Genomic DNA, 15438 nt, shown 5'->3' on the forward strand with positions numbered 1-15438 from the left:
GCCTTACTGAAGTCCATATAGATCACATCTACACCTCTGCCCTCATCAATCCTCTTTGTTACTTCTTCAAAAAACTCAATCAAGTTTGTGAGACATGATTTCCCACGCACAAAGCCATGTTGACTATCCCGAATCAGTCCTTGCCTTTCCAAATACATGTACATCCTGTCCCTCAGGATTCCCTCCAACAACCTCCCCACCACTGAGGCCAGGCTCACCGGTCTATAGTTCCTTGGCTTGTCTTTACCGCCCTTCTTAAACCATGGCACCATGTTTGCCAACCTCTAGTCTTCCGGCATCTCACCTGTGACTAACGACGATACAAATATCTCAGCAAGAGGCCCAGCAATCACTAGCTTCCCACAGAGTTCTCAGGTATACCTGATTAGGTCCTGGGGATTTATCCACCTTTAACCGTTTCAAGGCATCCAGCACTTCCTCCTCTGTAATCTGGACATTTTGCAAGATGTCACCATCTATTTCCCTACAGTCAATATCTTCCATATCCTTTTCCACAATAAATACTGATGCAAAATATTCATTTAGTATCTCCCCCATTTTCTGTGGCTCCACACAAAGGCTCTTTCCCCTCTCATGCTAAATTTATGCTTATGTGAGTTTCACCTCAACTGTAAAGCCAAGGGTCACTCACACTGAACCAGCACCCAAAATATCTGCATCACGCTCAAATGGAAGTTGCAAACGGAAAAGGTAAAATGATAGCAGACAAAGTCAGAGTCAGCTGTAGCTCAGTTGGTAGCATGCTCACCTAGTAGACTCAAAGGTGACTCTCGGAGACTTCAACACAAAAATCTAAGCTGCCATTTCAGAGCTGTGGCATGGAGTGCTGCACTGTTGCAAGCACCACTTGATGGATGAGGCATTATACAGAGGTCTCGTTGGCTCACTCACATGGATAGAAAAGATTCTGTGGCATGGTTTTTTTTAAAAAAAGCAAGAATAGCATCTCTCTATTAACATCACACAAAAAGAAACTGTCCGTTATCACAGTGCTGGTTTTGGGAGGTTGCAGTATGCAAATTGGCTCCTGTGTTTCCAACAGATCAGTAAATAGTTTTCACAAATACATCATTGGCTATAAAATTGTTTTAAGATGTTCTGACACTGAGAGACATGCTGTATAAATGCAGGTCTTCATTCAAAGGATTAAAATGAGGAGATTTGGCTCCAGGAAAGTACAGTTTCTTTGTAAGGTGTGTTTCACATTTAGTGGGAACAATATGGGCGGCAAGGTGGCTCAATGGTTAGCACTGCTACCTCTGAGCGCCAGGGACCCGGGTTCAATTCCCACCTCAGGTGTCTTTGTGTGTGGAGTTTGCACATTCTCCTGTCTCTACGTGGATTTCCTCCGGGTGCTCCAGTTTCCTCCCACAGTCCAAAGATGTGCAGGTTAGGTGAACTGGCCATGCTAAATTGCCCGTCGTGTTAGGTGCATTAGTCAGGGGTAAATGTAGGGGAATGGGTTTGGGTGGGAAGCTCTTCAGAGGGTCGGTGTGGACTTGTTGGGCTGAAGGGCCTGTTTCCACACTGTAGGGAATCTAAACTAATCTAAAAATTATATTCAATATTGAAGTTTGAGAAGAATTAAGAAAGGTTTCTGAGACATAAATCTCAAACCGTGTGAACCAGCTGTTTGGAACACATGGACCCTAGGTCTTACCAAGTGGGGGACACAGAGTGAAAGCAAAAATGGATCACTAATTTAGTGAAAATCACTGGTTTTCAGATGGACTACATACTCTCACTAGTGATAATATGTAGTCCATCCTGAATACCGTGATTTTTCACTCAATTTGATGGACTTGTATTAAGATATCTTATACAGGTTTAAAAGAAGCAAAAAGACAATGCTCCACCCAGAACAAGCAAGGACAGTTTATGGTTAACTTGAATTATTTAGCTGAATACTGTAGTGCAACATGTCTTATGGTTAAAGTTGAGCACGGCTCCCATCAGGACGTTGTTGCAACACAGTTTTATGATGACATTTGTTTGAAAAACATCAACGTGAGCATCAGGACTGTTTTTCAAATGAACCAGTATAAGAGTCTGGTGTCTTGAAATGTGTGGAAATTAGTTAATCCTCCTTAATCTACCAAAATACTGCCACCCATTCCCTTGGGCAGTGGAGACAGAAGATGAGCAGCTGGCTGCCTAAGCAAGGTCAGCATCCACTCAACATCATCAAAAACATGAGAAGAATAAAAGAATTCCTTGCCCTTTGTTCCAAGATGACATAACTTCATTTAAACTCTTCAGTACTAACTTAAATAAATCCTTTCTCAATGAAGTTTCTGCATCGAAGCTACATTGTTGCCCCAAAATAATTCAAACAAGCGTCATATTTGACAAAGCTCATCCTTATTTTTAAAGCCTTTCCAGGTCTAACGTCTCCCTAATTCTAATATTATGTAATCCAACAGCCTTTCAAGATTCTTGGTACTCCTCCAATTATGTTCCATCATTGGAGGCCATGCCTTCAATTACTTAGGCCATAATGCTGTGCGCAATTCCCTCCCTTCTTCTTTAGGATACTGTATAAAATCTCTCCTTGACCATCACTTTTGGTCACTCGTCCAAACAAATGTCCAAAGCCAAGACGGTGGTAACTTTTATTCAATAAAAGTTCCTGTGGGGTTCCTGAGTTAAAGTTGCTAATTAAGTATCAAACGTTATCATCTTCATTAAAAAAATTTGAACATACATGCAATTTTTTTCCCTAATCATGTGGCAATTCCCAAGGTCTTCTGATCACTCACTGCAAGAAGACAGCCAAGGGTTGATAATTATTTAGACACTTACGTTAGATAAGTCCCCCTGGAGTTGATATTCATCATGAGGTCCACTTTCTTCATTGGCGTTTCCAGGGTCCCAGTTAGATTAATGGCACTAGCATTATTTATCAGTATATCTATACCTGTTGGAATAAATAAAAATCAATCACCAAAATAGTCTGCTCATAACCTGTCACCCCAATTGTTACCCACTTCTCTTGGAGGTGCAGATTCTTGGTGGGCTACTTGCTCCAATTCACTCTTACCATGAAGGATCAGTTATGATGCACTGCATTTCTGAATACAGCCTGACCCAGTGGAGTACGAGTCAGAAGGTCATGTGATCAAGCCCCACAACTGGACATGAGAAAATAATCTAAACTGAATACTACAGTGCAATACCGTAACATTATACTTGCCATCATTTGAATGAAGGGTTGAACTGCTCAAGACAATGTAAAATGCCCCGTAAGGCTAATGGATGAGCAAAGGAATTCATCTGGCATCCTGACCAGTATTCATTTCTCAGTCAACACCGCTAAAACAAGTTGGCTGCTTAAGGACAACGTCATTGCCAATTGCTCTTTGAGATTATACCGTGAAAATGTTGGGCACCCATGGTTGTAACAGCTCCTTCCAACACACTAGTCACACCTAGTCCCTTTTAAGTAATATTTAATCAGCCTATTTGGAGACATCAGGACATACCTCCAAAGCAGGGGAAACTTGAACCCAGACTTTCAAGTCCAAAGGTATGGACACTACTAGTGCACAACAGCCCTCCTATTCCTGAACAAACTGTCAAAGAGGTCATTACACACTTCTAGAGTAGGTGGGACTTGAACCAGGCCTCCTGGTATCAGATATAGGGACATTTGCATTGAACCACAAAAACTCCAATTGCTCTTTTCTTTCTTTTATATCCAGAAGTGCTCTTCCACACAAATTTTTCAATTACCAAATCACATATAATATTTCTTCATCAATTAACAACCACCAGTAAATCAGTGTTTCCTAATTGATTAAATTTACATGCAGAACTCACTAAGGACAATGTAAACCATCAAAGGTGAGGGAAAGGGGGAGGGGGCTAAAACAAAATCCAACCGGAAGGCGGGATAAAGCATCTACCCCCACTGTGGTGCCTCTGTAAAGGCATTGGGAGGACTGGTGGATACTACATGTGCTCCCTGTGTACGGGCACGACCCTGGGCGCAAAGGTAATTCCCCTTTTCCATCTACTGAGTCACTTAATTGTTCAATGCAACTGAGTCACTGAGACATTATTGAAGACTGCAAAGGTCCAGATCAACAGGCTGCCTTTTGCACTTTAACCACTGACAGATTTATTCTGATTGGAGAAATTTCTTTGTTCGCTCAGTCTGCACTTCAATGCACTACAACAGTCTAAACATATTCAATCCATACAGTTTCCTTGGATTATTTTACTACTTTAAACAAATGCAAGTGGTTCTTCTCTTAGTGCAGTCCTTAGATTTTTGAAGCAAGTGAACAAAAAGGAAGGTAATGATAGGATAGATAGAGTCCAACACACTATCACATGGAAAGAGGTCCTTTAGTCCATTGTGTGTGCCAATCATCAAGCATCAAGTCCCACTTTCCAGTATTTTACATCTCTATGACTCTCAGTCCCCCCTCAGCCTTCATTGTTCAAAAGGAAACAACCTCAGCCTATCTTCTTTTTCTTGATAACTGAATCACTCCAACCAAACAACATCCTGGTGAATCTCCTCTGCACCCTCACCAAAGTAATCATGTCCTTCCTGTAGTGTGGTATCCAGAACTCCACAGAGTACACCAGCTATGGCCCAGCCAATGTCTTTTGCAGCTCCATCATAACCTCCCAGCTCTTATATTCTATGCATTTACTAATGTAGGCAAGTATCACATACACCTTCTTAACCACCCTATCCCCTTGTCCTGTTAACTTCAAGGATCAATGTACTTACAAACTAAGGTCCTGCTGATCCTCAGCACTGTCCATGGTCCAACCATTCATCACATTGGGACTAGATTAATTTAGGATATCTGGTCGGCATGGATGACTTGGACCAAAGGGTCTGTTTCCATGCTGTACATCTCTATGAGTTTATGTACTCCCTTGCCTTTTTAGGCTTCTCAAAATACATCCATGACTTCGAAGTGCTGGTGTTGGACTAAGGTGGACAAAGTTAAAAATCACACAACACCAGGTTATAGTCCAACAGGTTTAATTGGAAGCACTAGCTTTTGGAGCACTGCTCCTGTATTAGGTGGTTGTAGAGTATCGGCTTATACTCCACAACCATCTGATGAAGGAGCTATGCTCTGAAAGCTAGTGCTTCCAGTTAAACCTGTCGGGACTATAATCCGGTGTTGTGTGCTTTTTAAGTTTGTCCAAAACACAGCATTCACACTTTTTGGGATTAAATTACATTTGCCATTGTTTCGCCCATCTGACCAACCCTTCTGTATTGGCCTGTAGTCTCAGCATTTACTCCTTGCTATTTACCTCACCACCAATTTTTGTGTCATCTGAGGACCTACTGAGCAAACCTCTTATACATGTGTTTAAATAGTTAACATACCCTACAAACAACAAAGGACTCAGCACTAAAACCTATGGTATATCACTGGACAAAGGCTCCAGTCACAAAAACAACCTTTAACCAGAACCGTCTGCCATCTGTCACTCTGCCCAGCTTGGAACCAATTTGCTGAGGATTCCAGAGGCTCTTCCTTTCGTGACCAGTTTCCCATTCAACACTTTGTCAAAAGCCTTACTTAAGTCCACGTACACAACATCAACTGCACTATCTTCATCAACATACCTAGATACCTCCTCAAAAAAAGTTCAAATTTGTACGAAATGATCTCCCCGATAAAGCCATGTCGATTATCGAGTAATTATTGTTTCTGCGCCTTGGAATATTTTCCAAAGTCTCCATGTCTCTGATGTCAAACTCACTGGTCTACTGTTCCCTTGTTTATCCCTACCACCCATCTTCGCTAATGGTTCTGCATTAGCTGTTGTTCAGTCCTCTGGTATCTCTCCAGTGTCCAGAGAGGATTTGAAAATTAATGTTCCTTGCAATCTCATTCCTTGCCTCCCACAGCAATCTAGAATACATCTCATTGAGGACTGGTGATTTATCCTATTTTAAGCGTGCGAATACTAGCAGCTGACATTAGACTAACTGGAAAGGCAAATCATGTTTCTCAAATTTCCTAGAGTTTTTGAGGTTGTAACTAGTAGAAAAGATAGTGGAGAATCAAGGGGATGTGGTGCACATTGATTTTTTAGAAGACTTTTCTTCAGGACCCTCATTTAAGGTTAGTGGACAAAGTTAAAGCACTTGAGGATAATATAACTGGCATGGGCTGTGAATTAGTTTACAGACTGAAAATAGAGAGTAGAATTAATTGAGTCTTTTTGCAAGAGGCAAGTAGTGACTACAGAGATACTGAAAAGGTCAGCGCTTTAATGCATCTATTCACAACACGTATAAATAATCTGGATGAGGGAACCAAATGGAACATTTCCATGTTTGCTGATGACACAACAATGGATCAAACTGAGAGTTGTGAGGAGGATGCAAGGAGGCTTCAGCATGACTTAGATGAGTGAGTGGGCAAATACACAGCAGATGCAAAAGAACTCGGCTAAATGTGAAGTTATACACTTCAGTGTGAGAAAGGAAAAATATTATACAAATGGTGAGATATTGGGATGTTTGGACATATGAAGAGATCTGGGTGTCCTTGTATATTAGTTAATGAACCCAGACAATGAGGTGCAGCAAGCAAATTGGAAGGCAAGTGATATATTGGCCTCTAGTGCAAGAAGATTAGAGTTCAGAAGTAGGTATGCCTTCCTGTAGTTGTATCAGGCCTTGGTAAGATTGCAGCTGGGAGTACTGTGTGCAGTTTTGGTTTCCCTCCATAAGAAAAGAGATGTTTGCCATTGAAGGAGTGCAGCTGAGGTTCACCAGGCTGATACTGGAGATAGCAGGACTGTCCTATGAGGAGAGATTTGTTTGATTGGAGCTTAGAAAATGAGAGGGGATCTGATTGAAATGCATAAAATTGTAATAGGGCTGTACAGACTAGATGGAGGAAGGATGTTTCCAATCAACAAGGAGACTAGTGCCAGAGACAGGATAGACCATTTAGAACAGAGATGAAGAAGCGTTTCTTCACTCAGAGTATAGTGAACATGTAGAATTCTCGAACACAAAAGGCTTTGGAGGCCAAGTCACTAAATATATTCAAGGAGGGTTTTTTTTTTATTTTAAAGACATCAAGGGTTATGGAAAGACAGCTAGACTTGCTTGCATCTCCTTTCACCACTACAGAAAATTGTTGGCCTTGAACACTGACTATCTCCTTTTTAAATGACTCCCAATCTGCTCTGATGCAGATTTTCTTATCAGGAGTTGTGGCTAGATCCTATCAAATTAAAATAGGCCTTTCACCATTTCAGAACCTTTATTTCCAGTCCAACATTGGCCATTTTTTATAACCAATTTAAATCTGACTGAATTATGATCACAATCACCAAGTTGTTCCTTCCTGAGATTTCTACCAATTATCCAGATGTTCCTCCAAAATTCAGTCCAGCACTGCCTCCTCTCTTGAAGGGTTTTCTATCTGTTGGCTTAAAACTTTCTCCAGTACATAATTCAAGAAACCTTTCACAAGAAAAAAGCCTTTCATACTTTGTCTATCTCTGTTAATATTGGAGAAGCCAAAATCCCCTATTAATACCCTATTCTGAGATTTGCCATCATATCTGCCCTTCTATATTTCCCTGATGGTTTGGAGGTTTACAGTACACCCCAATACCATGATTGCCTTCTTAGCTTTTAAATTCTACCCATGGTCCCTCAATTGAGGAACTTTCAAAGATATAATTTCTCCTTATTGAAGCAAGTGACTCTTTGATGACTATCGCAACAGCAGCTCCTTTTATAATCTCATCCCATATTTTTCCTTTTATAATCTCCTCCCATGTGTTGCCTGAAGATTTATTCAAATACATTCATACTGTTTCTGGAGAATTATGGCACAGGGCTATTAAAATATAAGTGTTGGCAAAAGGTGAGGAGGATCTTTACAATACATTAAAACTCAAAGTACAGACAGTGTATTCAATGACCTGCATGTTGTTGCAATCAATGTTACATCAACTCTATGTTTGTATAAAAACAACCCAGGTCCCTAGTTTTGCCAACATAATGTTCTCTCTACTTTGTCTGCCACATTACTCAGATGAGCAAGCTCCAAGTTTCAGGGACACATACTTACTGGTGTGTGCTGCAACACTTTTCAAGGGTGGAATGACATAGTGGTCTATTACTATGAAATGTAAGACCAACTGGTCCATGTACGTCCTAACCAATTCAGAGTAGAAGACAAAACACCATACACATCACATAATTCCTTTGCAATTCTGGGGTCAGGTTTTTGGTCAGAGATGCATATTATCCCAAGTTCTGGTGTGTATATATCGCAAAAAAAAATCGAAGAAATTTTCTGGCTCGTCAGTTAAGAGAAATGAAATCAGGAATGATGCTTTAGGATTTATTTTCATTCTCATTCTTCTTCATGCTAGAACTTAGCAACCTCCGGAATTGACAATATTAATTGTGATGTAGTTGTTGCCATGGCTGCATGGTGTCAAAAATCACAAGATGGAAATTTGTTATAACTTTCAACTTACTGATTGAAAAAAAGTATCCGTACAGGATTTAGTTGCATGATTCAACATTTGTTCTGCTCCACCAGATAACCATCAAGGACCCCTCGCCCTTCTCTTCAAGTTGGAGATAGAGAACATAATTCAATTCGGGAGAATGGTTCCTGGGATGAGGAACTTCAGTTTTTGAAATAGATTGGAGAAGTTCAGACTGTTTGCCTGGGAGAAAAGAACATTGGGAAAGGATTGGATAGTGGTATTCAAAATCATGAGGGGTCTGGACAGAATAGATAAGGAGAAATTGTGAAGGTATAACAAACAAGTGGGCACAGATTTAAAGTAAAAGGCAAAGGAAGCAAAAGTGAAATAAGGAAAAATCTGGATCTGGAATGCATCACCCCAGTGAGCATGAAGGCAGGTTCAATTGAAGCTTTCATGAGGGATTTGCAATGTTAGCTAAAAAAAAAAAGGAGAAATCCGCATGGTTACCAGCAAGAGATGCAGAAAGACATGAGGTAAATTGCCCATTCATTCAGAGGGCCAGTAGAGACATGGCGGGCTGAAGATCCTCCTTCTGTGCTGTAATAATTCTGTGAGAAGAGAAAGGAGCAGGGGCTTGAAACCCGAGTCTGATCTGTTATTCAATCAGATCATGGCTGATTGATTCAACAGATGATGTTTCACTTCAACTTAACTTTCCTACCCTATTCCCATATCCCTCGATTCTCTCAGTTCCCAAAGAATAGATAGTTAGATCATAAAATGGGGATTAACTGTTCCCTTTCACACATGTAATTCAACCTTTCATTTGAACTTTCTAAGTGCCCTACTCGGAACAGTGAATCAGTGGATGGCTTTAGGACATACCAAGGAGGGTTTAAACTTATGCTTTAATGTGGTGATTCTTGTTAAAATGATGTGCATGTGTGCATGCATAACTACAGATCTCTGGATCCAGCCTAAAAATGGATCCTGTTGTTTGAATTGCACTGTGATGTTTGAATTGTGTGGTGATTTAAACACCTGCATTACACATTGAGGTAGCATATCAGTTTTATAAGCACATCAGTCCCTGGCAGATGGAAGCTATCACTCCACTGCTATGTCAGGATAACCCCTTACTCAAAATTAAATCAGTGATTAATGTGTGCAGTAAATGGGGCTTAAAATTAGCAAATTGCACTGCATGCAAATAAACCACTTAAGAAACCTTAAATCAGATACTGTCATGGTCAGGTAGATGTCTGGGCACTGGGTCTTTCAGAGCAGCCTTTTTAAGATGCAAACTATGGATTGCAGTTCATGCTAATCCATGCTGACCACCTCAAGGAAAGTTGCCTTAGCATCAAGTTGTTGCTGGGGAAATTCGGGACATTTCTACCCTAAGTCAAGATTCATAAATCTTAATTAGGATTTCTAAGTTTGGTTGCCACAGTTGCATTAAATTAATTTTGAACAGGACAAAATTGCCTTCAGAGAGGCTTCAAAGAAGACACTGGGATTTCTGCACTACCCAGGGGATAGCATTTGCCAGAAAAGGGCCTGTGGCTGGGGCAGCAAGTTGGGTTCAAGGGATAGTCTGAGTTTTGAGTTGGCTAAAGAAACAGTTACAGTCATTTAGTATTCCAGACCAGCTTTACAATACAGTTAACCATTAGAATCCAATATTAGGGCTCAGTGTAATTGCTTGAAGAAAAGGATTAATGGTTTGTTGGACAATTCCATTTGGTATGAGAGAGGATGTATGCCACTGCAGAGAGAGGGGGATGGAGAAAGGCAGCAGCAGACTGGCTAAAGTGGAGCTAGGAGCCTTAGGAGTTAACGTAGTCTCCTCAGATACTGAAGAGATCAGTGTTCAATTGCAACAAGATCTAGACAATATTCAGGCTTGAAAATGTGTTGCTGGAACAGCGCAGCAGGTCAGGCAGCATCCAGGGAACAGGAGAATCGACGTTTCGGGCATAAGCCCTTCCTCTTATGCCCGAAACGTCGATTCTCCTGTTCCTTGGATGCTGCCTGACCTGCTGCGCTTTTCCAGCAACACATTTTCAGCTGATCTCCAGCATCTGCAGACCTCACTTTCTCCTCAATATTCAGGCTTGGGCTAACAAGTGGCAGGTAACATTCACACTACACAAAAACCAGGCAATGACCATCTCCAGTAAAAGACAATCTAACAGCTGCCCATTGACATTCAATGGTGTTACCGTCAGTGAATCCCTCACTATCAACATCCCAGGGTTACCATTAATCAGAAACTCAACTGGACTCACCGCATAAACACAGTGACAACAAGAACAAGTCAGAGGCTAGGAATGATGTGGCAAGTATCTCATCTTCTGACTCCCTAAACCCTGTCCAGCATCTAAAAGGCACAAGTCAGGAGTGTAATGGAATACTCCCTGCTTGCCTGGATACCTGCAGCTCCATCAACACTCAAGAGGTTTGAAATCATCCAGGATAAAGCAGCTGTCCTGACTGACTCCACACCCACAACATCTACTCCCTCCACCTCTGATATTCAGTCGACCAATGCGCACTATCTGCAAGATTCATTGTAGCAATTCACCAAAGATCCTTAGGCAGCACATTCCAAACCCACGACCACTTCCATCTAAAAGGTCAAGGGCAGCAGAAGAATGGAAACACTACCACCCTCAATTTTGTCTCCAAACTACTCATCACCCTGACTTGGAAATATGTCACCATTCCTTCAAAGTCCTGAATTTCCCTCCCTAAGGGCATTGTAGGTCATTGTACAGCACATGAACTGCAGCGACGCCAGAAGGCAACTCACCACCACCTTCTGACAGGCAGTAGGGATAGGCAATAAATGCTGGCCAGCCAGCGATGCCTATATGCTACAAATGAATTTTTAAAGCTGGAAATTTAAAGCTTCTTCATATGCCTGCTGTTTTAAGATTTTTTCCTTGAAATATTCAAGAACATGGCAGCAATGGGTGACGCAGTGGTTAGCACTGCTGCCTCACAATGCCAGGGAGCAGGTTTGATATTAGCCTGAAGTGGCTGCTTGTATGGAATTTGCACATTCTCCCCATGTCTGCATGGGTTTCCTCTGGTTGCTTCGGTTTCCTCCTACAGTCCCAAGATGTGCAGGTTAGGTGGACTGCCATGCTAAATGCAGAGTTACATGGATAGGGTGGATGGGCAGGCAGGGATCTGAGCGGGACATTCTTCAGAGGGTCAGCGTGGACTTGATGGGCTGAATGGCCTGTTTCACACTATAGGGATTCTATGACATCACAAGTCAAGTGGCTTCAGAGAATTAGAAAAGCTCCTTCAAGTCCTTGGATTCATAAGAGAGTGAAACCCTGAACCTTTTGTTCTACAGTATATCATGTTTCAATTAATGGAATGTTAAGTACTAGTTTTTGTTGTCAAAAACTTCTACTAGTTAATATACAAGTTAACAATACTGTGCCTTGTATGGTTATTCCTCCACAAGAATTTACAGACTTTGGATGACTTTGCACAAAGTACATAGATCCACAATAATAATAATAAACTCAGAAAATAAAACTGTACCTCCAAAGGTCTTCACTGCATTCTCCACTGCCTCACTGATTTGCTCCTCATTTTGCACATCGACAACACAGGGTAAAGCCTTGCCTCCAGCAGCTTCAACTGAAAAGGACAAAGAAAATTAATAATGCCTGTGGACAAGTGAAAGATCTATGGTATCTGTTTCTTCACCCGAGGGAATCAATTGATAGCCATGTGCATCACAAAGGGTATGTTTCAGCCAAATAAAACAGCAAGACAAAACTGAAAAGACAAAACACATTTGTCTAATTTCTAAAGCTGAAGTAGTTTGGTGTTGATGACGATTGAACCATTATGGGCCCGTCAACATACATCAGCCAACTGTATTAACTGCTTCTCACAAACGTCATTAGCAGCACCTTCTTATTCAAATAGGCAAATGACAACAAGGCATTGAAAAGGTCCTATTTTATGCTTTGAATTACAATGGACTCATCTGTGGTGGGTTTTGCCTGCATTAGAGAAGAAAATACAGTATTGTAAGGTGGCAGAAAGTACAATTTTACGAATCGCAAGTTACTGTTGTGAAACTTCTCATGTTACTAAATGCAGTGCAGAGCAAGAATGTACATCCCTTGCCAGATTGAACCTATAACTTATCCATTTAGTTAAAAATCACACAATACCAGGTTGCAGTCCAACAGGTTTATTTGGAAGCACTGGCTTTCGGAGTGCTGCTCCTTCATCAGGTGGTTGTGGAGTATATGATCGAAAGACACAGAATTTATAGCAAAAGTTTACAGTATGATGTAACTGAAATTATGTATTGAAAAAGACTAATATATGATTTCAGTTACATCACACTGTAAACCTTTGCTCTAAATTCTGTGTCTTTCTCATACTCCACAAACACCTGGTGAAGGAGCGGTGCTCTGAAAGCTAGTGCTTCCAAATAAACCTGTTGGACTATAACCTGGTGTTGTGTGACTTTTAACTTTGTGCACCCCAGTCCAACACCAGCATCTCCAAATCATGATTATCTATTTAGCTTGGTTAGGGAATCATCCAGGCGCAGACTACAAGGGAATTGTAGAAGTTGTATAATTTATCTAAAATTTATGCACCAGCATCACTAATCTTTAACAAATAACTCATTTTATTCCTGACAACCAGTAAAAAACAGCCATATCCATAAACTTTATTAAAAGGGGCAATCCAAACAGCTTCTTGCTCCAGGGAGTTTGCTCCTGAAATCAAGGAAGACATACTTGTCCTTAAAGAATCTTCACAACCTCAGCACACTCTTCAGTGCTTTACAGCCACAGCAGTATTAGAGTGTGGTCTCTGTTGTCACATAGGAAACACAGCAGCCAATCTGCGCACAGCAAGATTGGAAGACAATTAGCCAGGACCATGAGATCCTACAAAATAGGAAGAAGAGTAAGCTGTTCAGGTTCTCGAGCTTATTTCACCATTCAATAGGATCATAGCTGATCAGACGCTCCTCACATCCATATTCCCACAACCTTTGATTTCCCTACTGATCAAGGATCTATCCAGCTTAATAAACACAAGGATATTGCCCCAAGACTCTCGGTGGCAAACAGTTCCAAAGACTAGATTGGGTTGGGATATCTGGTCAGCATGGACGAGTTGACCGAAGGGTCTGTTTCCATGCTGTACATCTCTATGACTCTGTGACTCTCCTCCTTCTGAGAAGAAATTCCTCCTCATCTCAGGCTAAAATTGACACCCTTTAATTTTGAGACTAAGCCCTCTGGATACCAGACTTTCCCATGAGAGGAAATATGCTCTCAGCAATAAAACAGATGTAAGGGAGTGAAGTTGGTGCATCTCTGAGAAACAGGAGAAAACATTTGGGTTCTGCATTTTTAGTAAGTCTTAATTACTGCCAAACAACCTTTCTGATCTGAAAGTTTACTTTTACAAGTATTCTTCTTTCAGACTTAAAAATTATTATTGGAGACATTTTTAAGTATGCATTCTTTTGCTGATTTTAAAAATCTCTCTTTCAATTCCATTTTCCTTCTCTTCATTTTGATCTCTACATGAGTTGGCATCAAATTGCATGTTCTAATTGATACTTTCTGGTTCAGATTCAATCCATCTCAGAAAGAGATGTTTCCATCTATATGGTGAAGGAGACAACAGTTGCACTGACCTTTCACACTAGCCCCTGAGCCCTTGTGGAAGATGCCACACCCAAATGCTTTTGAAGCATGGCCAAATCCAATATAAAGCTCCATAGAAAGTCTATCAATTGCTTCTGATTAACATTAAACTCTGGGATAATGAGGCCACGCTGTGTCCCAGCATCCTCCAGTACCTCACCCGCAGAAAAATCATTGTCAACAGAAAACAAATGTGCAAATTCCAAAAGATGCTGATGAACAAATCTTAAAAGGAGAGCGCTTATAGATTGTTTGACTTCAAATAGTGTCACAGCAGAGGCCAGACCTGTCTCCATTGAATATACAATTTTCTGGCTGGATTTTATGAGGTAGTGGACCGACTGCTTCCCTCGGAGTCAGAAGTTACAGGTTCAAGGCCTCCTTCATGCATAGTCACAGAAGATGCCATTCAAGAAGGTTGATTATCAATCCGTGTGTCCAGCACACCAATGGCAGGCAATAAGAGCGGGACAGACTCCTGTACGGCCATGCTTCACATAACAAGCTGCCCGTCAAGTCATATCCTCTAAGGGCGGGTGAGCAACATTTTAAGAAAAGAAAACAAGCTTTGGATAAAAATGTACAAGCTTTGAAACAAATAAAAACAGAAACTGCTGGAGAAACTCAGCAGCTCTGGCAATACTTGTGAAGAGAAAACAGTTTTAAATGTTTGGAGTCCAGTGACCCTTCTTCAGAGCATTAATGCTGCTTTGCATGTCTCGTTTGTCACTAAACACAGGAAAGCATGAACTCTAAGCTTCCAGGTAGGTATCAGCACCAGGGCAAAAGGACCACTCCTTTCCTTCATAACCTTGGCATTGCAGAGCCTAAATGCAGCACTTCATTGAAAGTTGTCAAACCAAACCAATAAGGCGGCAAATGTGAGGCTTCACAACATAACGTACTTCACAACGTAATGTACAAGTTGTATTGGGAACATAGATGATCCAGTTTAAAAATGCTGATTCAGGTATATGCTCTTTGAGAAAATCTGGCTTAAATAACACCTTTGTAAGCAAAAATACTGGCTGCTTAAGCTGAAAGATCGAGACAGCTGGCAATCAGTCATCCAAATTCATTGAAATCACTGGAACAGCCACACAGTGCAATCTTTACCAATATTAATGAGGCCCCTATTCAAATATTGGAATAAGAACACATTTTTATTTTGGTTAAACATGTGCTTAAGCAACCAATGGGCTGACACACATCATGCAGTCATCAGTAGCCTAGTAACTAGCTAAAAATA

At 41.0% G+C, this 15438-nt stretch overlaps 1 protein-coding gene across 1 annotated transcript in view; it reads right to left on the reverse strand.

The window, feature by feature from the left end:
• The window catches only part of hsdl2 (hydroxysteroid dehydrogenase like 2), a 129691-nt gene that overhangs the window by 70872 nt on the left and 43381 nt on the right, over positions 1-15438 (reverse strand). Inside the window, exons 3-4 of the mRNA XM_043715880.1 lie at positions 12040-12138; positions 2824-2938 (exon numbers count right to left, since the gene is read on the reverse strand). Coding sequence (XP_043571815.1) covers positions 2824-2938; positions 12040-12138 — 214 coding nt within the window. The remainder of the gene's footprint in view (positions 1-2823; positions 2939-12039; positions 12139-15438) is intronic.

Source organism: Chiloscyllium plagiosum, chromosome 2 (assembly GCF_004010195.1).
Source record: "Chiloscyllium plagiosum isolate BGI_BamShark_2017 chromosome 2, ASM401019v2, whole genome shotgun sequence".
Taxonomy (NCBI): Eukaryota; Metazoa; Chordata; class Chondrichthyes; order Orectolobiformes; family Hemiscylliidae; genus Chiloscyllium; species Chiloscyllium plagiosum.